Source organism: Tyto alba, unplaced genomic scaffold (genome assembly GCF_018691265.1).
Source record: "Tyto alba isolate M040663 unplaced genomic scaffold, T.alba_DEE_v4.0 Super-Scaffold_23, whole genome shotgun sequence".
NCBI lineage: Eukaryota > Metazoa > Chordata > Aves > Strigiformes > Tytonidae > Tyto > Tyto alba.
In genome coordinates this window covers 3,907,506-3,933,448 of record NW_024881297.1, presented here as the reverse complement: position 1 = coordinate 3,933,448, position 25,943 = coordinate 3,907,506, and the positions used below count along the sequence as shown (strand labels likewise).

General features: G+C 39.5%; 1 protein-coding gene across 2 annotated transcripts in view; it reads left to right on the top strand.

Moving 5' to 3' along the window:
* The first annotated feature begins 10,333 nt into the window (after positions 1-10,333).
* The window catches only part of PRSS12 (serine protease 12), a 46,089-nt gene continuing 30,479 nt past the window's right edge, over positions 10,334-25,943 (top strand). The window contains exons 1-4 of one of the 2 annotated variants that reach the window (XM_042796292.1): positions 10,334-10,662; positions 20,891-21,029; positions 23,296-23,474; positions 25,592-25,742. In XM_042796292.1, coding sequence (XP_042652226.1) covers positions 10,596-10,662; positions 20,891-21,029; positions 23,296-23,474; positions 25,592-25,742 — 536 coding nt within the window. In that variant the 5' untranslated portion in view covers positions 10,334-10,595. Of the gene's footprint in view, positions 10,663-11,380; positions 11,711-20,890; positions 21,030-23,295; positions 23,475-25,591; positions 25,743-25,943 lie in introns of those variants that run through there. The other variant, XM_042796291.1, reaches the window with a different exon arrangement.

Below are 25,943 nucleotides of genomic sequence, written 5' to 3'. Positions count from 1 at the left end.
TTGACAACAGGATTTAACTTCTGGCCTGCTGTGAATTGGTCGGGCAGTTGGACTAGATGATTTTTGTGCACTGTCCCAGCTCACACGAGCCCACCTGCTGTTAAAAGCTCCACTGAAGTCACTGGGACTATTCACACAGAACAGACAATGCAATAGTATTAAATGTGAGTAAGGTCAGCACAGTATGACCCTAACTCATCTTCATTACTGTAGGATATTGTACATTTTTTTTCTGGAGCCATAATGACTTGTGTTTTGATATCTCTCACTACCAAGATTTAGATGCTAGGCATATGTGATTGCAGAGGTGCTACCTAGCATGCAATGGTCATCCACATAGCTTGCCAACAGTTGCATCCATATTTTAACAAAGAGATTAACATATTCTTTCTTTTGACAAATTCAGTCAATCATGGCAATTAAGTTGCCCTCCTTCTAAATTAGTAAAAAAATCAGCCAAAACAGTCCCCTGGGCCCCCAAGTCCCTCTTCACTTGGTGATCAAGCATTACTGGCTTCCCATCACGTTCAGAGAATGTGTTAAAATACAACTGGCTTTTTTACTGAAATGTCTGTGTAGTGTATATGCCTCAAAAAATAGAATGTGAAGAGGGGATGGGGTGCAGATTTACGTTGTATTGCATCTAGCCCTGTATTTACTCCTTCTCATTTTAACACTGCCCCCAGATTGGCCCCCCATCTCATTTTAACATGCCCTCTTAGTGAGACAGAAGCTAATCTCTAGTAATTATATGAACTTCAGTGATACTACTTGTTCTTACTCTGAGCTGAATTTGATCCACTCCCCTCCAGGGCAGTACAAATCTAATTACATGACATCTGCTGGCTTTATTAACATGAATTAAAGTGTTAAAGAAGTGTGAATTTGTTATGCTTTGAATAACAAAGGGACATATTCCATACACCCCAGTGTTCACTGACTTATAGACTTAACTCTATAAGCACTGAGATCAGAAAATATTATGCAACACTTTCATGCTTTCCCTATGTTTCTCAACACAAGATATTAACATCATACTGCCAGCTTTATCTTACAGTCAGAAATTGTGTCCTATCATGCTTGCAAAACAATCCCATACATTTTTATGTTTAAATACGGTACTTGAGCATATTTTTTGTGATTACAGTACTTTTCCTTTGTCTCAGAGCTGTTTTGCTTGTACTAAATAGCAATAAAGGTGACTAGATAATGATACTATGCAGAATATTACAGTATATGGTAACTTTGTATACTGAAAACCTCATATGTCTCAAGTCTTTGTACTCCAGAAAACTCATTCTTATCTATTAGCCCATGTATTCAGTACTTCTCCATTTTAAATTTGTTTCCAACGTTATTTAATGCTTTCCTGGATACCTCCATAACTAATTAGATGGAATATTTTGCATCAGCATGTTATTTGCACAGAATATTTAAAAACATATCCTTAAATTTATTGTTTATCCTCTTTTCCCAGTCTCCCATTTACTTATATGTTTTCCAGAGCATTTACAGTATTACCAGTTAACTGTGGCTTCTATGAATACTCCGTTTTTCAATATCTACATCTTAACGCTTTCTCGTTTAAGTTTATAGCATACTAAGTTAATCAACTCCTAGATTTGCCACTTATTTCTACATTCATGCAAGTTCACTCTCCATTTTTTTCCATGTGGCTGTGCAAGAAAAAGATTTGGCTGATCTTTTAACTCAGTTTGGATTATTTTGCAGCAAATGTGCAATCACAGCTTCAGAAACATCAGAAGTACAGACAGAAGGCAGAAAATAAATATGAAAAATGTCACTCCAGAAGATGGTTTGTAGTTAAATCCTAGAGAAAGAAGTTATTCTGCTACTTCTTACTTTTCATGAGTTCTAGGAAATTCAGAAGAAAGCTTGAGAAAGGAAAACCAATGTATACAGGAAAAAAAGTGGACATATGGACTATTCATGATCCAAACTGCAAGTCCATCTGGTACAGCTCCAAGCAGAAGTCACTTATTCAATTTCTAAGGGCAAAAAAAAAGTTCTGTTGAAACTAATAGGAAAACTCGGAGACCTGTTTCCAAAATAGGATAACAACCATAATAAAATAACCATTAAAGATTCTGAGATTTTATGATTAATAAACTTAGCATTACTTTTAGTTAATATAACTGGGTATTTGGTCTAGCAGGATTTAGTTACATGCTATTTGAATGTATTGAGTAAAATAACAATGTTTAAAAGTCTAAAGTACAAAAAATAGTGTGGACTGTAACTCAGTGTTTATTTACAAAACTAAATCGTGAGTTAAACAGATCAATCTAAGGGCAGGACAAGTCACTATATATCTTTTGTATAGCCATACCCATACCAAAAGTCTGTCGCTTTTCATAATCCAGTGGGTTTCATTTTAATTTTTAACTTTTAGTTGACAAATCATTATCCATTATCCCAGCCAAGATGACTAAATAAGTAAGTTTGGATGTGTAATTCCACATCGCCATTAGATTATCAAAAAAATAGCAATGGGGAAGTCATAACTAATGGGAAAAGAGGGATCAGAAGAGATAAGAAAGGGACACCAGTCAGAAGTCAAGAAAGAATAAGGGATGATTAAGCCAACAATGACGATTATAACAAAGCAGTTTGTTTTGCCAGTAGGTACAGAAGTGGATCTTGCCTTCTTTGCCCCCTTTCTTCATCCGTCACCCTTCCTGCCCTTCCCAAAGTTCCTGACATTTTCCACATTCTGTGGTGATGAAGGCGATCTCATTGCAGTCGTCTGTCACAGGGTCTGCACAATGCCAGTGTTGTTCTAACTACAAGAGTCATAGTTCAATAGTGCAAAGCCAGTTCTGATCCCATCTTGTACAGAATCTCCCTGCAATTGTAGACATTACCCTCACCCTATTTATTTTTAAGTGTATGTAGCTGCATTTAAAAATTTCAACTAAAATGTTGAAAGGAGGCACAAATAGCAAGTGCGTCTTTGTGCATCACTTAATATAAATCACTGTGAAATGGTTGCTCCAGCTCTGTATATATTTGTGAAAGAAAGGTAGGAACTACTGAGATTTGTATTTTTTTAAATAGTAATAATATGGGCAAACTAATGCTCGTATTCATAACACACAAAATCTATTCACTAACATGAGAGGACTCACTGATTTTGATGAAATTATTAACCAATACAGCCAACAGGGCATGGTTTGTAAACTTTCAACAATATCCCCTCCTTAACAGTGAAACTTTTCAACAAATTGAAATTGCAAATAAAACAAAAAATATTTTAAAATTAGTCCTAGTGCTTCCAATACAACCCCAAAAGAGAGCATACGAAGATCACGTATTATGAACATGTGCTGGTAACTTCTGAGATCTTTCAGTACGCTTCAGAGGTAAGAATTAACATTTCTTTAATCTCTTGTTGGTAGCAGAGCATTCAGTTCCTTCAGGTAAATATAAATCCCAGCCTCCTTAAGGCAAATAAAAATAAGTATAAACTGTTTTTTTTAGCTTCTCCTTCATTAAGCGTATGTGTTCCTTTAAAACCATACTGATATTGTCTACCCAAAATGATTACTAACGATAAGAGAATGCAGCTTCCAGGATGTCTTTCTCAAAAAAAAAAAAAAAAAAAAAATTTACTTGTATTATCTAGCCAATTCAAGTTGTTATGTTTTTATTTTTTTTCTTTTTAAATAGGTAGGACTAAATTTGGGTAATGTTGACCAAACCCAAACACCTATTTCAGTGGGGAGTCAAGAGTATGCAACACCAAGTGGAAGGGACATACGAATTTCTCCACAATAGTTCAGGTCTCTCTTTTAAATCTTGACAGAGAATTGTGACTGAAAATAAGAAACGGCAAAATCCTGCTTGCTAACTTTGTGAGACACTGTTTTCAAGTTCATATACAGTAAACTTCTCCAGTTGTATACAATGGTGAAATCTTTTAAAAAGTATATCTGTGAACCAATTAAAAATAATAGATGTAAACCAGACTTTTGGAAATATGTGAAATTCTTTACATTGTCAATTAGTCCAGCACTTGGAGATGGACAAAGACAAAACCTAAATAACAGTATGTGACGGTGAAATTGTATTTGATTCTTCTGTGCTTCTTTGAGAAAATGTGTATTGAAAGATGTTAATATGTAATTTTCTTGAAAAATATAGCCATATTTTTTATGTTAATGGAACGTTTTAAAGTCTTAAAAGTCGTATCTATTGGGTTATATTTTAAGAGTGCAGTGAAGAAACATATGGAGAAATTACAGATGTATAAACCAGATTTTTTTTTGTTTAAAATGGGTTGCCTCCAAAATATTTTGTTAAATAAATAAAAGATATTGGCCAGATTATAGTCGTATACATATATAGGAGGGGAAAGATGGAAAAAGGAACATGTCTTGCTTTGCATCTCAATTTGTACACAAACGCCCTCATGGTAAGGTTTCTGCTAATTTGAAGTTCATGCTGCTTTTTCAAGTTCAAAAAACATTTAGCAATTCAAAATCTATAATATGTAAGTACGGCTTCATGAACAAAACTATTCCTGCTCCACCAAGTTTTGTTTTTGTTTTTGTTTTTTTTCCCCTGTCTCTGTGCTTATTTTACATGTTCTAATAGGCTATAGTTACATTTTAATAATTGTGTAATATGTGCTTGCATTATGCATAACTGTAAAAATACAGCTGTAACTCACTTTATCCTTTCTCATTCCTGTTAACAGTCTTATGTTAATGAAAGTAAATCAAATACTTGAAAGGTCATTGCACGCATGTAGCTCAGAAAGAACTAAAGTATTTCCTGCATCCCTCTGAAACTCTGGAGAAAAAAAGTCTTACTTACACATTGCATGTACATTGCTGTTGGATTTTGTGCAGGACACTGAGAAATTTCTGCAGGAAATATTAGAAATGCCTCATTCAGTTGCTGATAATGAAGGTGGCACTTGGAAGGTGGCACTTGGGTTAGATGGCAGATGAAAACACAAACCAACCCTGCTTGACTTCTCCCTCTGTGGTCTGTGATTTTCACTGTGCTTATAATTCACAACAAAGAAATGCAAAATTCTGAGATATTATTAAGAAATGTTTTCAGAAGATTAACTCTGAACAAAGAGAAGACACCTGCTACCATTTCAGACAGAAATAACTGGAAAAGGACTACCTGGATTATTTGTGAGAGAATAACTTATTTGAACAATTGCATTTATAAAGCATTGTTTACCCCTAGGAAGCTTCTACACCATAAATGTCAGAGGAAATTGTAGGTTATATATCTCAGCTCTATGAACGAGTTGTCCTCATTGACAGTATATGCTTTGAATAAATAAGGCTTCATTCTGCTCTGTGCCAGGCTTACCTCATGTTGACTGATTTGTAAATGCCACTTTCTACATGAAAGAGAGTCCAAAATATATGTTTCATGATGAAGAAGACATTAAAAAAGTTTTTTTCACCTTTCCTTTCTTAGATTTAAACCAAAACATTAAACATTTCTACAAATGCTAAATATTTTTACAGAGGTGTTGCCTGAGCACTGATTTTTTCCTTTTTTTTTTTTTTTTTTTTTTTATTGGGTTGTTTCCCCAGCACAACCACAGAATGAATCATGTACAAAGCTTCCTTTAAACGACGGGCTCAATGAATCAAGTTCCAAACCCCACATACTCCCAAGGTACTCAGGTTCGGAAGTGAAGTTCCATTTCTTAGCAAAACTTTGTTAAGACTGCTTGTTAACAAATACCATTTTCCATTTGATTTCCTCAGAAGATCCTCCTTGGCATATTCTCGCCTCTTTAAATATGTTTATTTACAGAATGGCTTCACAGACTCACCTTTCACCCAGTTAACAGGCTGCAGCATACTGTGGTGCCGCACCTACTCCCTATTCTAAGCATCCGGCAGTGAAGCGGCGCTGCTGGCGCGTTTACACGGTGGCGCTGGGGCGCTCCTCCTCTCCCACCTCGCCCATGCGGCATCGCACACCTGGGACCTGCGGAGTGGTCCTTCTGGGAGCGGCACCTAAAGGCGTGCTTGGAGGTCGCTCAGGGAAACAAACACACACCGCAGCCCGGAACGGGCCGCAGAGCGAGGCCCCACGCCGCGCGTGGTCCCTCCCGGGTGCTGCTGGAAGAGAAGCGACAGCACGAGCCCATCACGTCTCCAGTCCTCCAGAGTTCCCCAGGTGGTACCCACACATCCCACTTCACGCATGGAGACGTGGCGCTGTGCGGCGTGTGCGTAGTAGGAATGAGGACACATAATGGCGGAATTGGAGCCTTTGCTGAATGGAGGGCTTTGGTTTTTAAAAAATATTTTTCAAACACGTATCTCCCCATTTCATTGTTAGTCAAAAATCCCTTTTTTTTTTTTCCTATACAAAACTGTGATAGTTTTAAAACTATGTATAGTTACTTTGCATATATCAAAACTATCTCGGTTGAAATACCATTTTTTTTCCACTCACTGTATTAAACAAAAAATGCTCACCAGTTTTGTGTGATTCAGTTTACCTTTCAGTTTTAAATGCAACTATTTCATCAAGTCCGTGTAACCCAGTGTTAGGCACAAATGCACCTAGGTACTGAATTGTTCCAGGAAATTTAAGTTTCTTACTTTTTTCAGTTTCTTGCCTTTTTCCAGGAAATCGGGTTTCTTATTGCCTTATCAGCTTGCTGTACAAAAAAGTACTTGACACTTTAAAAAAGGTTTTTCTATGATCTCATTACCGTGCACACTGTGTTATGTGGTAATGGAAACCTCATCAATTACAGGCTGTTCAGTTACATCCTGTGTAATGCAGGGTCGCCCTCTGGAGCTTATATATAATTACAGACAAAAGGCCTATTCTCTTCCATATAAGCACAAACCCAAATTAATTTTGAGTCAGACTTGGCAGGACTTCAAATTTCTGTTGCCCATGTTTGTTAAAAAGAATGAGATTAATGAATAAAATTATTTTGTAAGAGTGCTGACTTATATCCTAAAAATGCTGACTCATTATGGCACCATGGAAAACTCCTTTGTGTGAAGCCTTGCTGCCTCGACGACTCATCCTGATTTCAGCCCCTGTCTGGTGCTGTTAGAGCTCACTCCGTGCCCACCAGGTCATGTGCCCACGGATGATCTATTGACCTCAGCATACTTGATTACGTGAAGAGATAACAGTAAGAAATTATTAGATGGATAGTCCGAAAATCATTTCATTACAGTATGTTGTGCCTGGCTGTTTGGCTACGTTCTCTCAGCTTTGTACTTGTGCTTATTTCCTGGGGCTGTTTTTCATATATCACGTTGCCTGAGGTCAAGCCTTGCGCTGATCGGTCACACCTACACTGCTGTTTGACTCTAACCTGGCCAGGAGGGAATGCAGGAGAGAATACCCTGCCTTAAGGCTATCGGTGGCAATAAGATGGGACTGACTCAGGCCTTCATTTGTCAACAGTATTTTAACTGAATTCCACCAACAGCTGGAAGTGCTCAGCTTTTCTAAAATCTATGCTGGAAGCACGCTGTATGAGCTACTCAAAAATAAAGGTAAGCAGCTTCACTGAACACAGGAAGAGGCTAATCAGTGAATTTTGATACTGATTTAAACGGGAGCAAAACAGATTTTCCAGCCGAAATTTCACTGTGTGGTATTAACTGGTTTTGAAACGCAGGGCTACTATTTGTGCCTATATAACCCACACATCAGATACCTTCACCCATTCACAAGAATCGTGCCTTGAAAAAGCAGTCCTCTGGTAACATGCATCCTCACACATTTTGTGCAAAAGCAGAGTCAGCGACAGGAAAGAACTATCAAGTGCTTTTAGAAAGCTATTAGGATAAAGGAAGCTCTTGTGTGAGTTTCCTTTTAAGCCTTGCATACATGAATAACCCATGCTGCTGCTGTATTATGCGAGTATTTCTAATATTTCTGTTTCTCAGGTAACCTGAGGAATGTATGCATAGAAATACGGGGGGGTGGTGTGGTGTTTGGAGTGGTTAGATCAGTTCGTACCTATGAATTATTTATTATTCTTTGTGTTATCAAGTGTGGTATTTGGGCTGTCAAATATCAGGAGAGAAAAAAGCATCCAACCTTGTGGAATTGTACAGAAATTAAGACCTATTCTAGCAGATGATTTCCTACAACTGCTCTCAGGGAAGTTGTCAGGTATGCAGCACAGATTTGTTAACTTTGGTCACAAGTGTCGTTCCATGGACTTCCACGGGACTGCTGTCAATAGGTCCTGCTTCTGTGCATATGAGATACAAACTAAATACTAAGATTAAGTACTGAAAATGTTTTGCAGTTCACCCACTGTAATGTTATCTTAATGGATTATTTTCTCTACCAAGCTAGAAAGACCAAAGCAAGTTTTTACTTTCATCTAAAAATGCAGGCCTTGTTAAGCACAGATTACTAACTTGAAATCCCACAGTGCTGCTGCAGGAGTACAACTATCAGAGTTTCCAAAGATTTATTATTTTCTCAACATTTTGTGATGATTTTTTTCTGAAAAGTTGGATACTGTAATTTCAGAATCAAAGCTGTACGTTAATACCCAGATCTACTGACACCTTTTGAGGTTTCCAAAGATCTACTTGTTTATTTTCCTAACTGAGCAAACATAGTTTTTTCTTTCATTTCTAATTCAATTTGTGAATGAGTTTTCCACAGTTTTGTACAGCGGAGATAGAACTTTTTAAGGCAACCAAATGCACTAAGAACATCTCATATGTGTCATGTTTTTAAAGCTATATCAGCTATATCGGAGTAATAAGCCTTTGCTTCTTTTTTATAAACACATGAAGGTGCTTATATATATATATGTATATAAAGCACAGGGCAGTTTCATTTGAGGCACACTTGTAATTCTTACTGTTATTTGAAGTGTGATGTCCAAAAGAAGCAATGTTCTCAAAACCACACTGTCTGTCCATGTCACTGTGGCTTTGTCTTTGCTCTTTCCAGTAATTTTTGACCAACTGTGAGAAATGTGACAGAGGTAGAAGTCACACTGGTAATGACCTTCCTACAAGTGTAACAAAAGTAGTCAAGCAGGTAAGAGTGATTTTATAAGTGGCACCTGTAAGTGCCACAGCCAAAGGAAAAACTGCAACATGAGCTCCCACAGTTCAAACACAAGAGGAACCATACCCAGGGGACACTTGTAAATGCTCTGGCCAAGACAGGAGCTGCAACCAAAGTGCAAAGCATACCTCCAGGAAAAACAACTGCATCAGTGCCAGTGTTTCGTAGAAAAGGGACCCTCCTACTACTTACAGTGAAACTATCATCAATGTCTTGAATGGAAGCCAGACCAAGTCCTTAATTTGTAAATTCTGACATTATTTCCTGCAGCATTAAGAGACCTCACATCATAGTGAAAACTAATTTACAGTTATTAAAACCAGTGAAGGCTCATTCTCCTTATATGATTAAATCAAAAGTAACAGTCATGATAAAAATTACAATGTTCAAGAGTAAATCTGTACATTTAGATCTTTCAATTAAACCTGAACCCTGTTTTGGGAGGGAAGCGTTATGACAATTGCTTTTTTCCTCTTGATGCTTCTTTTATCATTCTAGTTACTTCCAAACCTTTTTTCCTGTGTAGCTCCCCTTCCCCCCCCCCCCCCCCCCCTCCTGCTTAGTACCATTTTGCCTTCTCAAGCACAAACACCTCCACCCTACCTAGGCAAAGGAAGTTCACTGCATGCAAGATTCCTGCTGGCCCACACACCTAGGGGAGGCTAACGTAATCAGAATACATGAATAAGTACCAGGCTCAAAGCTTTGCCTGAAGTGTTTTTAAGATTCATCATATTCATCTGTTCTCTTCCTCCTGTGCTGATCAGCAGAGCCCTTCCTCTTCCATGCTGGGGGGGGGGGCGGGAAGAGCTTAGGTCAGGGAAAATGAAATACTGCTGTTACTGTGATGCCAAAAAGTGTCTACCAGGCAATGAAATAAGTCTTAACCAGCTAGGCTGAGCATGATTTTAACCGGTCCTTCCAAAGTATAAAAGCAACCAACTTGTCATGACAGCAAGGAATTTTCAGACAATTTAAAAATGCCCATAACGAGCTGCTTTCAGGCTCACATCTTGTATATATGCAAATATTTTGAAAACAAATTAAACTCTTGCCAGTCCCAACAGCTTCTAAAACTAATGCATATACATAGCCTCAGAAGAAACTTCAGAAATAACAATCTGTGCCCTTATATCCACAAAGAAGTACAAGGACACATGGGATAGTTACCATGTTGCTGTAGAAACCCCAGCAGAGTATTCTTCCACTTTGTGAGTGATTAAAATACTAACTGTAATGTTGCAATAATAATTAATCACAGTTGAGCAGAACTAAAATGAATACTGGTAATACCAAACACTGAAGGACCTGCTTTTCCTTGGCACTGGAGCTCTTTTGTTCTTATAAACAAAAGGTTAAATTGGTAAAGTTGCATTTTGCACCTTTTGAACAGTTCGGAGGCTGCTAAGGGAAGGCCACCGTTTACTGGAGGTGCAGGGGATCCTGCACAGAAAGCACAAAGCGCACTCTGCTTCTCTTTCAGACTCTGGTCACAATGAAAGGTTGCGGCAATACTGATGTGCTCACCCAGAAACCAGGTTAACACTTCTCAGCATGCTTTAGAGAAGAAAAAAGACCCTATAGGTAAGTGAATCTACAGATTCAAATTAGAGACAAAGTGGCAAATGAAGGGGGTGTGCTCTATTAGGCAGAGCTGACCTTCACAAAATACGAACAGCATAGATTAAAACCAGCATTAAGAAATAGTAGCTAACCCAAACTAGCAACTGAACAGTATGAGACAAAGAAGAAAAACTGAGGGCCATCCTGGTGGAAAATCAGCGATGATCGGGTCATGCAGAACTCTGCAGTGGCCGGGAATAAGCAGATTACTATTCAGAGCACACGGGGCTAGGATAAAGCTAAACCCTCGAAGACATTTCTCTTCACGGCGTTTGTTCCCAGCCCCTTTGTTTCCCGCAGACACGCCTGGTGCGCTCTCCATCCTCTGCCTCCCCAACCGCCGACCGCTTTCGGTTTGTCCCTCTCTCCCCAGAGCTGCGCGCCCCCTCCCCGGGCCAACCTTCGCCCGGGCTCCTTCTGCTCTTCGTGAGGCTGTCGGAAGGGTCGGGAGAGCCACAGCCGCGGGCGGAGAGGGGGGGGTGGCTGGGAGGGGTGCGAGAAAAAGGAAAGGGGGGTGGTGGGTGGTGGTGGGGTGGGGGGGGGGCAGCCTGCGGAGCTGCGGCGGGACAGCGGGGAACACGGGGGAGCGGGCAGCGAGGGCGGTGCGGGACCCCCTCCGCGCCCCCTTCGCCGGCCGCGCCGCAGGGGGGTCTCTCTCCGCGCCTTCCCCCCCGCCCGTGGGGGGTGGGGGGGGAGGAGGGCGGCAGGGGTGTGCGAGCGTGGGGGGATTAGCGGAACGCCGCGGCCCCGCCTTCCTCCTCCGCATCCCGGGGGAGATGGACGCGAGCCGGCGGGACCGGCACCATGACGTTCGCCGGCTTCGTGGTGGCTCTGGTGATCGGGACGATCCCCGGAGCCCGGGGGCTGGGGCAGGTCTCCCCCAGCCTCCCGGCCGCCCGCCCCCCGCAACCTCCCCCCGCGGCCCCGCCGCCCCACGCCGGGGGCTTCGCGGCGGCTCAGCGGGGACCCTGCGGCCGCCGGGAGCGGGGCCGCGCCGGCTGCGAGCGAGGTGAGCCGGGGGGGGGGGGGGGGGGGGGGGGGGGCTCGGCCGGGTGGTCCTCGCACCCGGATCCCCCGTCGCCGGAGGGGACGGGGAGACGGGGGGGGGGGGGAGTGCGGCTACCTTGTGGCGGAGGGACAGCGAAAGCTTTTCGGAGAGTTTAGACCTCTGCAGCCGGAGCGGCGGGGAGGCGAAGGTCCCACCTGGTTTTGTTCGGACGGCGTTTGCTGCTGGGTAAGTGGCGTTAAGGAGCGGAGCCCCGGGTGCTCAGGGGCTCGGCCAGCCAAGACTGGCGCTCCCCTTTTCGTGCTCCCCCTTTCCGTGACCGGGAGCGCTTCTCTGCGAAGCACTACAGAAGCGAAGTGGCAGAAGGAAAAGCAAAAGGAAGCCTTGCTCTAAACGCAAACTGATCACCTAGTATCTTTCTTTCCTTTCTGTCTTCTGTTTATTTTCTTGCTCGCCTCTCCATCTTGGGATAATGGGGTTTGCAAGTCAGCACTGGTGCTCGCACCCGCCTGGGAAGCCAGCCGAGGGACCTGTGCTTCCCCCCAGCCAAATGGCTTCAGTGGAAGTTTTCAGTGCCTAAGGACTGAACAGCAATTTCAGCATTCAGCCCTTGAGCAGTTGATCAGCTTTACGTTTCATCCGTGTTGGTGTTAGATATATTTATGTACAGACTGGTTTTGAATTACTTCACATTTTCTCCTGCATCGCTCTGGTATTATCTCCTGCCTAAATAAGAATTCCGTCCTATCTATAGCTACACTAAAAATGATCATGCGTAATTGTTGCAATCAAAATAAAAAATCCCTCCTTTGTTGCCCTTCCTTTTAGCTATTTTGTAATACCACAAGGTCAGCAAGGATGTTGATCGTTAATACTATTAATAATTTTGTTCTTGTGGAAGTTGGATTGGGGCTGGTGTTTTTTTTTTGTTATTTTACTTCCAGATCTCTAAAGATTGTTATCTTTCTCTTCCAACAATAGCTCTAGAAGGTGTGTGGAAAAAAAAAGATGGTAATTTGAAAAAAAAAAGATGGTAATGTGATAATTACACATATTGGATTAAATATCACGTGAAGAGCATATGGAGGCACCAAAGTCCATACTGATCATTTATGCATTAAAAAAAAAAAAATGCAGCTTCCAAAGCTGTGTTCCAAGTTCCTTCAAGAAGACAGAATGATATTATGCATTACAGGTGTTTCCCTGGAAAGAATACCAGGCAGCTGATGCCACAGAGGAGAAAACAGATTAACTAAACACAGGTGAAAAAAATCCAGAAGACTTCATGCCCTTTAACTGTTCTCAGTTTGGGAAAGGGTCCCACAGTTGCTTCTTTGACTTTAGCCTATCATACTTGTGGCTTTTTTCAGAATTCTTCCATCTGGTTCCCAAAATACTTTGTGAGGACTTGGTCTGAATATTTTACAGTGAAGAAGAACGCGGCATTTTATTGCTAAGAACCCAATCTTGCAGTTACTTTAGTACATTCCAGAATCTCATGTAAGTTCAGCATGGATGTGATTTTGGTACCAAAAAAAAAAAGGCCAAAAATACTACATGGTTTGGGTTTAGTTGTGTTTCTTCAGTCTTTTCAGAATGCTGCTTTTCTTTTTGCCTCCAGAAAAAGGAAATCCAGGTTAGCCCCTGTCAAGAGGGAGGACATAGCCACTGAAAAATAGCCAATATTATCTAATCGAAAGGTCATCTGCTTCTGCTGGACTCAGTGGTAAACTCTCAGTGACATCAACAGGGCAAGCACCTGTCAAAAACCTTTGTGGAGGTGATAGGAAAGAATGAGAGAGTGTGTGAGATGGCTTAAGGTGGAATACAGAAATAAGCCATTTGCCCAGAAATAAACACGATTCTAACATTTTTGTCCTGAAATATGCTCCTTTCTTAAAAGAAGGAAAGAAATGCAAGTGAGGCAATGTTATGATTCACTTTATAGCTAGAGAAGGATAGCCTACTCGGAGAGAAACTCACTGCATCTGGTGCGTTAGCACACGTGCTAAGGAAGCCCATGCTCAGTTATTAGGCACCTGCAGTAACTAAATTCAATACCACGTTCAGAGCCTTAACTGTAAATCTCCTGGCTTTTCTAGCTTAAATAGTGAGACTTACCAGCAAAGTTAATTGGCTAAACTTTGTCCATGTGCCTATAGTAGACTGCTTTATATTTAAATATTAGCGATGAAAAATTAAAAAAAAAAAAAAAAAAAAAAAAGTGTCTTTGCAATTTTACTATGTGGTGCCAGTCTAAAATCTGTTTTGTAGTCTAAAATAATAGATTTTGGTGTTTCATTTCCTTCTTTCTAAAATGAGGCACACCTGGGTAGTATTATTTATTCATGCCTTGAAAGCAAGCAAACCAAATACAAATATGTATATTTATGATTAACCAAGGAAATCATAGAGGAAAATAAATGAGTACAAGAGTACTACTCTGTCCACAGAGCCAGCATAAGTCCAGCAGAATTCAGTATGTTAGTTACTGCTAATAACAACTTACCTGTAATGTACTCCTGCTTCAAAAAAGAGGCCTACCCTCAGTACCTAGAAGCAGCTGCTATCACACAGTGTTTATGTGGCATGTAGCTGCAGTATTCTGCATGGTATGTTGTTCATGCTGTGTTGTTGCATACCTAATTTAAAGCTCTTTGAGTAAAGTGAGCTTACTTTTTTTTTGTTATTTTACAAAGGGGAAACAATACAAGAGAGGGGAAGTGTCTTTGACAGAGGTCACACTACCAATCAGTGGCAGAACTGGAAATATACACATCTCCAGAATGGCCAGATTGTAGTCTTTCCATTTAAATGGCTTTTATTACAGGATAATTCCACTAATGTCAATCAAATAATGCTTCACTAAACATTTGTGAGGAAAGAATCAAGCCTCAGGCTCATAGTATAAACACTACATCAGTCTCCCTACCTGTTATACTATAGTCCAGGCAGTTGATGGAAGGTCTTTTTGGGTTTTGTTTTTTTAGATAGTGTAGGTTTAAAAAAAAAAATTATGAAAAATTAAACATGAATGTCTATATATTCCTTCTAAGAAGGAGCCCTTCTGGAACCATTCTTATTACAGCAGCAGAGTGTGAACCTCTCATTTTCTAGAGCTCTGCACCACATAAGACAATTGCGCTCCTTTAGAGCCCGTTACACTCCTAATGCTTCGGTTATTTTTTCAGAGCATTAAGCCACTGATCATTGACATGATGAATCTCACTGCTGCAGAGGAACCAGTTCAGCACATTACATAATATATACAGTATTTATGAAACTTCTAATATAAGGATCCTTCAGTATGCAATGCTGCTATCTGCTAAAGTTCTCAAGATAGTTCTTAAAAAGTAGTTCTGATGGATGCATCCTTTCTTCAAGGTTAAAATACCAGGAGAAAATAATTATAATTTTAGACCAAGAGTGGTGCTCAGAAAAGTGATGGACAACAGCGCTCATGGATAGCAGCGAGTGTCATCCATAGGTTTGCTGTAGTCAACAGGATTAATTTCTTTGATTTTAGCCAGGCCTGATTCTGGAAGGGAAGAAAAGTTCCCATTGATCTGAACCAGTGTTAGATTTGACCTGTACTACAGGTAGCTTTTTACAAGTACCTTGTGCAAACCAGTGAATTATTTTCATTCTAAAAGTGGGATAGACTCTTTTATATGTATTATGAATCATCCACTAGTGTTCTGAAATACTATGAGTTATAACGTGGTTACATAGGATATACAGCATGTCAATTTGGACTTACCTAATTGACTCCAAGGCAACAGAGATGAACTGTCAGTGCAGGGCCTTTCTGTGGCACTGTCCCATGTTGGAACACCTTGGAAATGAAAACAGAAATAAAAATATTTGTTGTTTTTACAGATTTTCAAAATTCAAAATACTTCCATTGCCTTGCTTTAAATCTGCACTTTCAGAGCACCCAGCAACAGGGTGAAAGGCACAGGCATCTTGTTTTTCTGATCCCTCTTTTCCAAATCTACATTTACGGCCAGATTACAAATCTTTGGACACAAGTGTACATGAAGAAACCACTGGCACACCTTTAGCCAACACCACAAACCCCACTGCTGCAGCACTTACACGTACAGCAGAAGTGGACGCGATTCCCATTCTGTTTGCAATTCAGCCACACACAGTAACAGTGCTCGTTCTCAGTGAAATGTAGAAAATAAAACAGGGTGTGAAGCTACCCAGCATCTCTGGATGTGAGAATGATATAGGAAAAGAGGCCATTCCTTTGAAGTGCAATTCCTTTGAACCTCTTCTGCTTTTTGGAGTTAATTAAAAGTTGTTTAAGAGGTTTTCCTCTCCCTTTTTTCCTGGGTGTCTCATCTTGAGCCTATATGGCAGGTGTTGCGGAGCAAGTCTCAGCAGCACCCACTGGATACCCTTACTTCCTTGCATTTGCAAGTATAACTTAATCTCTTTTAAAGATTGATAGCAGATAGGAAAGACTGACTTGGGCAGATACCAGGGCAACTAAAATTACCAGACTGTATGTAAACAACGTGGGGTGACCATCAGTAACCTCAGCCAGAACATAATTAGAAGGAACACATATGTATTTTTTTGAGTGTATATAAATCAAGGAGTTTCTTTCAAGGCAGTAGATTTGTATTCTTCACTGTAGGGCTGAATTAAGTCATTTGTAAGACCATGGTATGTGTCATGGAGCTGCCTGGTAGGCCTGCTTTGGGGTCCTCTGCCCTTATTTCAAACTCTCATGGGCTCAGTTCACCTCTCCTTGTTCCTCCTCTTCCTGACCAGTGCTGAAGAGGACACTGAGAGCCACGGGCAGGATCCCTGTACTCATGTTCCCTGCTGTCGAGCTTGGTGTTGAGGCAGTGAAGGTTTGATAAGTGCTTTAAGCGCTGTAAGCAGAGGCTTGGCACCGTGTTGAGTTGGTAGAGTGGGGAGAGAGTGTAAGTTTCTCAGAGCGTTGCATAAAAGCCAGAGTAGATGTTACTGCATTAGCTCTACTCCCAACACGTTTAGTTGTCTTCAGCAACTAAAAGAGCTGAAAACTTGCAGCTTAAAAATGGAGATGCTGCCATATCTACAGCTCCAGAAACCTAGAGCCTCCAATGCATATGCTTAAGCCAGACCTATTTTCTAAGAAGCAATTCAGATGCTCTTCTTCAGAGCTTCTTGTGCCCTAGGGGCAGCACAGAAGAAAGCCCCTTGGGCACACGTGTTGAGGTGCACTATAGGCTCGAGGTATTAAAATGTAATGGTAGAAGACTTAACCAGTGAAATTAAGAATCAACCAGTATCCTTTTAGTCATGCTAAATATTAGTTTCCTTGCTGCCTGTGAAGTGAAAGAATGTCTCCTGGTCATTTCACAATGCAAACACTGATTATCTTGCGATTAAGATATTAACACGCTCTTAATAACAAAGATTGAATCAGGAGTAATAAATAGACACTTGGTAATACAGCATAAACATACCTGATGGCAGATGTTGGTCATCTTGCAATTGCCTATGATCAATTTACACATGAAACATAGATCTGTGTTTCATTATGAAGTAAGAGTTTTGCCTATTGGAAAGAAAAAGTAAACTACTGAAATGAAAGTCTATATTTTAAAGTTCTGTTATGCTTTATGAGGTATCCATGTTACTGTAGCTAATGTATCTCTTGATCCAGTAAAATAACTGCCAGCGGTCTGAATACCACAACATTTTGAGCAAACAACAGAGAAATAATTTTCTCATTAGTGCACCCTTTCATTTGTTTGCTACGTAATTATGACTTGTGATAAGATACAGGTTGATACATACCTCAAAGTGCATATGAAACAAAATACTGTATCATTTTACTCTTGTTGGATACATCGCTGAAATACTGAGCTAGAAACACTTAGACTGGACTTGGAAAAATATGTTTAAGATATTGACCTTTCAGAGGGTTCTCAATTCTAACTTTTATTTTAAAAAAAGGGTTTAGTTATTGTTTTGCTTGAGGAGAGAATGCTGGATTTTGTCCAGCATGGTTTAAGTTAATCATAGCTGTAGATATCAATAATGTCCTATGAAGAGAGTGGTGAATCAATGCAACCATGTTAGAATTATTATACCATATATTAGGTTAACTCTTTTAAACAGCAGGCAGAATAACATGTTTAATATTCTTACATGTAAAAACAGGCTCTCTTTTTCTTTCTTTCTAGATTAATTTATCAGGTGAAAAGAATATTTTAAGATTGCTAAAAAATTAACAATCATCTTGTGTGTTTTCTATATGATAGAAGCTGGTTCTTTATTGTATTTTCTTATGAGACGAAAAAAAGTCTGTTGTGAATGCTACTACCATGTATAAAACACTGGTCTTCCTATATGCAGCTGTAAAAAAGGAAAACCAAAATATTTTGTTGAGATATTAGATACATTTTTGGAAAGTCCATCATTTATTATTTTCATCTATATCTTTTCCCACAGGCACATGGAAATCAGGCACTGTCCCTTCCAGTCATTTTCCCTTCCTTACCAACTGATAACAGTAGTGTGTTTTCCCACTTCAGCAGGGACCAGACATCACCCGGGGTTCCTTAGGGGAGTGGGTAGCGAGGGAAAGGCTGTTTCCTTTGTTTAATGGTACGTGTCCACAGTGACTGAGAACTCTGTGCTTTCCAAACTTCTTTCCTGAGGCTTCTACCAGAGACGCAAAGGATTTCAACTTTCTTTCCTTTTTAATTGTTGGGAAAAGAGTTTCTGAGGTGCAAAAGTTATCTCCTGTGCTACCTTTTGCTCTGTGTACGTGAATAAATTCTTCCACTGTTGACACTGGAAATTCTGTAAATACAGAAAGAGGAGTGAGCCAAATGCTGCCATAGAGACCTCATAAGAGAATTTTCTTCTTCTGTTACCAGAAAGTGGTAATTAATTCACTCTCTAAGACTCAATTTTGGAGTTTTGGAAAGCAAGCATTGTTTATTACAGCACCAGACACACAGGGGATAGCTCCTCTTCATGTGTGTGTGTGAAAATGAAATCAACAAGCATTTATACTACCTTAATCATACATATTCATTGCATTTTTATCATATTCATAACTTTTCCAGGAACTTATTTAGCATATGTTAATGTCTCTTGCGCATGTCTGTTGGAGTCTTCAGGTGATCGTTGGGGGTTTTCAGATGTAGGCTCGTAGTCTTCTTCACTGTGCCCGCCAGTTGACCCTTACTTCTGCGCAAACTCAGTCCTGTGGCCACCTATATCTTGTCCTTCAAGGCCGGCCTGGTCTGGTTTTGTTGCTAATTTGCAGCTTCTTTATGTTTCTTTGTGCCTGCCACTACAAGGCCAAACCGTCTCCAGTAAGATTATTTATGAGTTCCTCATCCTACAGTTATTCCAGCTGTTCTTCAAAAGAGCAGTATTTGTTCTACAGCACAATGGTTAAATGATTAAAACATCTTAAACTGATCCTAATAATTCTATTCCACAAATATCTGTTTTCTAATAATCTTAGTTAACAGGTATCACTTCAAGCACTCCCTTATTCAAATATTTGAATAGAGATACTGTGTAACGTGGACTCAGGAAATGCTGTATTGATTTCAGTAGGTGTCATGCAGGACTGTAAGCAGTCGTATAAAAATGAACTTATTTTTAGAGATGACATCTTCAAAGTTGCTCTCTGGTATGTCAGGAATCACTTTGCTATGACTGCAGTTGATGTTTCCAGTGAAAATAATAGTCTGTACAAAAGTCTGATGAAGAGCGGAAATAAACAAAATTCCAGACTCTGTCTGTGTGTGACAGAAAAACAGAGAGAAGAATTACAAAGACAGATAAACATTCTGCAACATGTCTACAGTATTAAAATTAACTCATTAATAATCCTCTACTCAGAATGATAGCTTACTCCGTAACATGAGTTGAATAAATTTTGCAAACAGAATCTACTGCACAGTAAGTTACTGCTGAGAAAGTAAATAGGAAGCAAAAAGGAACACACAAAACCAAGTTTGAGGTTAATTAATTCCTCGGTTATTTGGCAGTCGTTTGGCTTTGTGGTTGTATAAAATACACTGAACTAAATTAAAATCAGGACACAATCTGAATGAACGCTGAGAAGAAAAAGTGGATCTACCTGTTACTATTTACAAATACATGAACACATATACAATCAACTGTAGGCACAAACATTGACTGTTTTTCTCCCATTGCTAAAAACCCTGCAAACTGGGTAGATCACAGAAGAGAGGCAGATGAATTAACTGAGTTTTCAGGCAATACTAATGCATACAATTAGGCTATCTTTGATAATTTAACAGAAATGTATTCTTTCTCGCTCAACTACTGCTCTGTTATGACTCTTTGGTCTGCTTCTGTAGAGTTATACCTATGACCACCTTTTTCCCACCTTTACCAGTGGCACTTGGCTACCTTCAACAGCAGATGCATCTGGCAGCTTAAGTGAAGCTAACATAAAAAAATGCAAAATCTGTTAATTTTCTTGAATTTCTGTATCCTGTAGCTCTCAAGAAGCAGACTTTTTTTTTTTTTTTTCACTTCTTTTAGACAATTCCTCATTTTTTTAGCTTGTTTTGTCTGAGAATTTGGTAAAGACATCACATCCAATGCTTTTCTGTCTGAGAACAAGTATGAACAAATCCATTCTTTGGCTAAAATAAACTGCTGACATCTGTGACATGCATAAGGTTACATGGGTCAGAGCAAAAGCTATGCAATCCACTTAGATGTTTTCTGATTCTCTTGATTCTCTTAAGTTTGATGGAATTATGTGGAAAATAAGAGTATAGCACTCATATGTATGTATATTTTCCTCATTTGGGTAGAGGTAACCACATTTAAGTAACTACGTGTAGTCTATACATACTTTTGTTAGATCTTTAACTAAGTTGTAGCATCAGAAGGATCAGAAACGTGATGTAATTTCAGCATAAGAAGCAAAATGTTTTCTTCATGTAAAAATTAAGGTTATCTCTTTTTGTATATCATGCTGTAAGAATGTGAGATGTGCCAGAGTGCTTCTTAGAAGCAGCTCACCCAAAGAGTGCAAAGATGGTAATACATGAAATAGGAACTTTCTCTGCAGAGGGAAAATCAGGTTCGGAGTCTTTTGTGGGGGTTACATTAATTAAGCAATGGAATATCTTGGAGGCTTCATTTATTGTTTTTTTTTTTTTTTTTCACTAGGGTCAGTGAGACTCCAGGGTGGCAAGAATGAGTTTGAAGGTACAGTGGAGGTTTATTTGAACGGAATCTGGGGAACAATCTGTGGGAGCCATTGGGACAATAATGATGCAACAGTCATATGTCGACAGCTTGCACTTGGGTAAGTTTTAGTCCGAGTAAAAATCAGTCAACTTATTTAATCATGTTTCACTATAAAGGACAATCTGTTTTGTAAATCCTGAGGGCTTTTTGTGTTTCACAATTGTCTTTTCTGCTTGAAAGTTGTTGAATGCTGAAGTGGTTCTTCTCAGAATCTTTCACTTCCTTCAGTTGTGTTGTACTTCAGAGAGGTTGCTGTGAAAATCAGTATTTCATTTGAAAGCTGCTTATGGAATCTGGAGGGGAGCAGACGAGGGTAAATGCTTTGCTTTTCAAAGTCGAAAGTGTGAACAGGTCAGGAAAGTTTAGGGCAAACAGAAACTGCTTTACTAGCCATCCGGGAGATGTCCACAAGGGCAGAAATATGAATCTGATCCTGATCTCACTTACGTGTCAATTAAGAACAGCTCCAGTGAGGATACTGAATCTATAAAAATGTAAATGTGGCCACAATTAGACTCTACGTGGGCTCCTAATCATAGGAAAATTCCTGGTTCTCAGGAGCATGGGGTTACCCTAGTAATTGTCCATTTTATCCTGCCAAAAACCATCTGGGACTTATACCAGGTTTTTTGGAAAATGTGGTATTTTTGTTGTGTACATCTTCATCTAGCTAGATAATCTGTACAGTTTACTTTCAGAGTTGCACACTGGTAACAGACAAACAAAAAAACCCCAGACAAGTTTTGCAGCTTTAAATTTTAATGGAAACATTTTATAGAGTTATATAGTAATATTGGACAGGTTGAAAGTCCCTGCATTGTCCTCATTGACCACTACTCCCCACTGCTGTCAGAATGGAGTTAATCAACAGGACCCACCCTTTAATATAATTTGGTCATTAAACTCTAGATAATGCCTATAGTGATACTGCAATTGCAGTAGTAAGATGAAACTGAGGTAAGGAAGAAAATGCCCATACCAAAAGGGAGCTTTAAAAACAAATGCAATTTCAGCTTCTAAAATGTGAATGCTGTTCAAGTTAGCAACCAAATTACTTGAATATCCCCCCCTTAGCACCCCATTCAGTTTGCACTTTCTCAGTAAGCCACAAAGTATGGCTGGCTTTATTGCCTTTCTAACATTTCTTTCGGTCACATACTGACGTAGTGATTTTGTTTGCTACAAGCAGTAAGAGGCTTTTATAGCATACTTGCACTGTGACATTCCTAGTGATTATTCCACTTAAGACTGCTAGCCAGAACTAAATCTAAGCTGTTTTATAATGTTCAGTACTAATCTGGACACACCATGCCAATTTATAAAAATATGAGGATTAGATGAGATAAAAGTTCAGTCATCTGGAGGCCATGATGCCTTCTTCTGTCGACGTGCAAGGTCTCTTTTCCTCATTTTCATGGAAGTTCTTTTTGCCTTCGTACCCTGAACATTTTGGTTGCACAAGACCACTTTTACTAAAAGTATTTCAGTGATATGGGTGAATGATTTGGTATTTTCAACAGAAATGGCTTAAATCTGAATCCAGGCCCAAAACGTCCCAAGCAGATGGTAGTTGAAAGTTTCTGTTATCATGAGTGTTTGGCAGACATTTGGATCTATATAGCACAAGGTGAACTCACTAGGTATTAGTGGATGTTTTTCAGGTGCTTCTATCTATCTGTTCCTTTGATTTTACAATATTTGGGCTTTATTTTTAATTTAATTTTGTTGGGTATTATATGGAAGAAAAGATGGCTCAATAACTGTCGCTGTAGATTCAGTATGGGAAGGAAAGGAAGCTGTTTAGAAATGTTCTGAATGGGTGGGAATGGCTGAATAGAGAATAATGGGCACGGGCCTGATCTCATGGAGTATGAAGTGGTTTCACTGCTCCATAGTCACAACCATATTATATGATATGTGTATGGGCAGGGCACTGGTGCATTTTAATGTAGTAAAGGAGAGGATAAGGGTGAAAGGTCTGTTAGGATTATCTCTCCTGGAAGCAGTGGGATGGTACTGTAGATTCACCTATGGACTGTGGTCTCTGTTTATTTTTGTAGTTAAGAACTGGGAGAACAGGAATGTAACTGGCCCTGCAGCAACACAGGTCACTGTACTAAAATATCCCACAACAAAATGGTGAGAACTGGGTCACAGCTGTTACTTTTCTTTGTGCAGAAGACAATGCTGAACTGTATGAAAATGTGATGAATTTACACTGCTGAAAAAGCCCTTCCTTTTCTACTCCAAGATTTATATATGAGAAAATGTTCCACTTCACCTCCTCCCACTCTAATCTCCTATCCTGATTATTCTTCTTACAGTGAAAAAGGTACAGCAAAACACATACCATTTTCTGGACTGGGCCTTATTCCGGTTTACTGGAGTGAAGTGCGTTGTCGTGGTGATGAAGAAAATATACTGTTATGTGAAAAAGACATCTGGCAGGATGGAGCATGTCCTCAAAAAATGGCAGCTGCTGTCACATGTAGCTCTTCCCTGGGTAAAAAAAAAATAGATATGGTTTCATTAAATCCTTACCTTATTTAAATAGGAGTAGTAATAATTACTCTTTATTAAATTAGGAAAAAAATGTCAAGACTTTTCAGAACAGGAAATTAAACAGATTGAATCACTGCATCATTAACTGTTTCAAATCCCTCTATGCTGTGCAAGCAGCAAGTAGGTGAACTACGTTTTACCTTTCCATAACTGACAAGCAAATTGTTGCTTTGACACGTAGATTGTGAGAAAGGGTGAAGCAGTGAGAATCCCTGGCTGTAAAAGTAGGATTGTTTCCCCCCCCATTTGTTTTAAACATTTTAAAAAAGTTATTTATTTAATAACTTATTTATCTACTGAGAGGTTGTCTTCGGTAGCTACATGTGCTACATGTCAATATGTTAGCTTGTCTTGAACAGCAGGGAGGAGCAGCAATTTCACAAACAGCCTATGCCTTCGCCTTTGATACAGAAGTGTTGGGATCACTTTCCTTACTGTGAGCGTGGATGACACCACACAAAGAACTGCAAAGTTTTTGCCCTATTCTGCATACGTTTAAAAGAGGTCGAAGTCTTCCTAGCAGAAGATTGCTACCTCACACAAATCAAAACTAGACTGCTTCAGGTTATTTTAATGAACATTGTGAATGGCACCTAAATGGGCAATTATGCCATCAGATTTAAGAATCTGCTGGCCTTGAGGAAGGCTAGGCTGGCGGTGCTGAGAGCTGGCAATGGCAATCTCTTCAAACCACATGTGGCTGTAGCCACTTCTGTGCTGTCTTTCCTCTCCTATTTACATTCCTATCCAAAGGCAGATGCATTTTTGTCCTAAAGCTCCACTATTCATGAGGAATATTTTGATAAATGACTTCTAAAAAATCATCTTGGTCTGACTGTAGAAAACTATAGCATAGAGGGAAGGGAGAATCTTTTTAATCTAGGAGATGAGTTGAAGGACCAAAACAAGAGAAGTAGTTTTGCCTAAAGAAACTGAAAACTATAAATTTGCAAATTATGCTTTTAGATCATAAGGTTTTCCTTCTGTTTATGGACATTTTCAACAGAAAACTTTGTTTCGCTTAGATAAATTTATTAAAAGACTGTTGTCTGTTTCAATAATGCTGAAATTAAGCTCACCAGTAATTTAGAGTCCAGGATATCTGAAATGAATTAAATTGATTCTGAGTTTTGGCAGACTAGATGAAGCTTTCACATTTTGCAGGTGCTACTGCAGCTAGCCTTTTTAAATAATTACAAAAAAACAGATTTCATTTTAGTGAAATAGTAAGATGAAGAAATGCCCTCAATTTTCTCTTTTTTTTTTTAAGCCATGAAATAAATGAAATAGTAGCATTAAGTGGTTGGAAGGCCTACACAAAAATTAATCACATTCTAAATAATTCAGTTGTTAGATATTGTGAAACTTAAAAATAACCTTTTTAAATACTAGAGTGATTATTTTTTTTTTTATATATATATGGTTTAAAGCTGTTTCCATTATTATAGCTTTATGCAGAATTGGTGCTTTCCAGACAATTTCTTGCTGAACCAGAAAAGGGCTAATGATTTGAAAAGACCAAAAATCGAACCGTATCTCAGAAACAGGAGGGGAACAATACTTGCACAATTACAGTGAGAATCCAGAGTCAGTGCGATTTCACTGCTCTGACTGGAATTACCAAAGGAATGAGAAAACATGAAGATGAATTTCTCCTTCTGTGGCAGAAGAATAATTTTTGCCTCTTACTTCAGATTTTACCCTCTGGGACCAAGCCTGTACAGAGCCAGCTTTGCTCTTACTGGTAGAAATGGAGCTCTACTGACTGTAGTACTTGGCCTTACAGTCCCAAGTATCTGTGAACGCTCTGACACTTAAGTAACTCAGGATCAGTATGGTTACTTGTCTATATAATAGCCTTCAGCTACTGAGAGTGTAGTTTAGGGCAACTCATTCCTAAGGAGTTTAATTTCAGGTTTTCCATCTAACTAGGAAAAATAAAGTGTGCTTCTTGAGTGATGTTGGAGAAACCATTAAGCCGCCATCTTTTTTCTTTACTATCAGGATAACATTTTGGGAAAGAAATGACCTTTTCCTCTATTCTGTGTTTGTTCACAGAGCTTGTCTTTACTCCGATCCGGCTGGCTGGTGGGAACAATGCTCACGAAGGAAGAGTAGAAGTCTACTATGCCGGCCAGTGGGGGACTGTCTGTGATGACCAGTGGGATGATGCAGATGCTGAAGTTGTCTGTCGGCAGCTTGGCCTTGGGTTTGTGTTTTCTACACATTTTTCTACTCTAGCAGCAAAGCAGGACACTTAGCTACATAATGTGAAGTTGTCAAAAGATGCTCCTTTAAAATTGCACTAATACTATGAAGCAGTATTTAGGTTATAGTCAAAGTTTATTTATAAAAGGTTCAGCACCATTACTTTCAATTCCCTGGAACTTTGATTTATAGCATCTAGTTT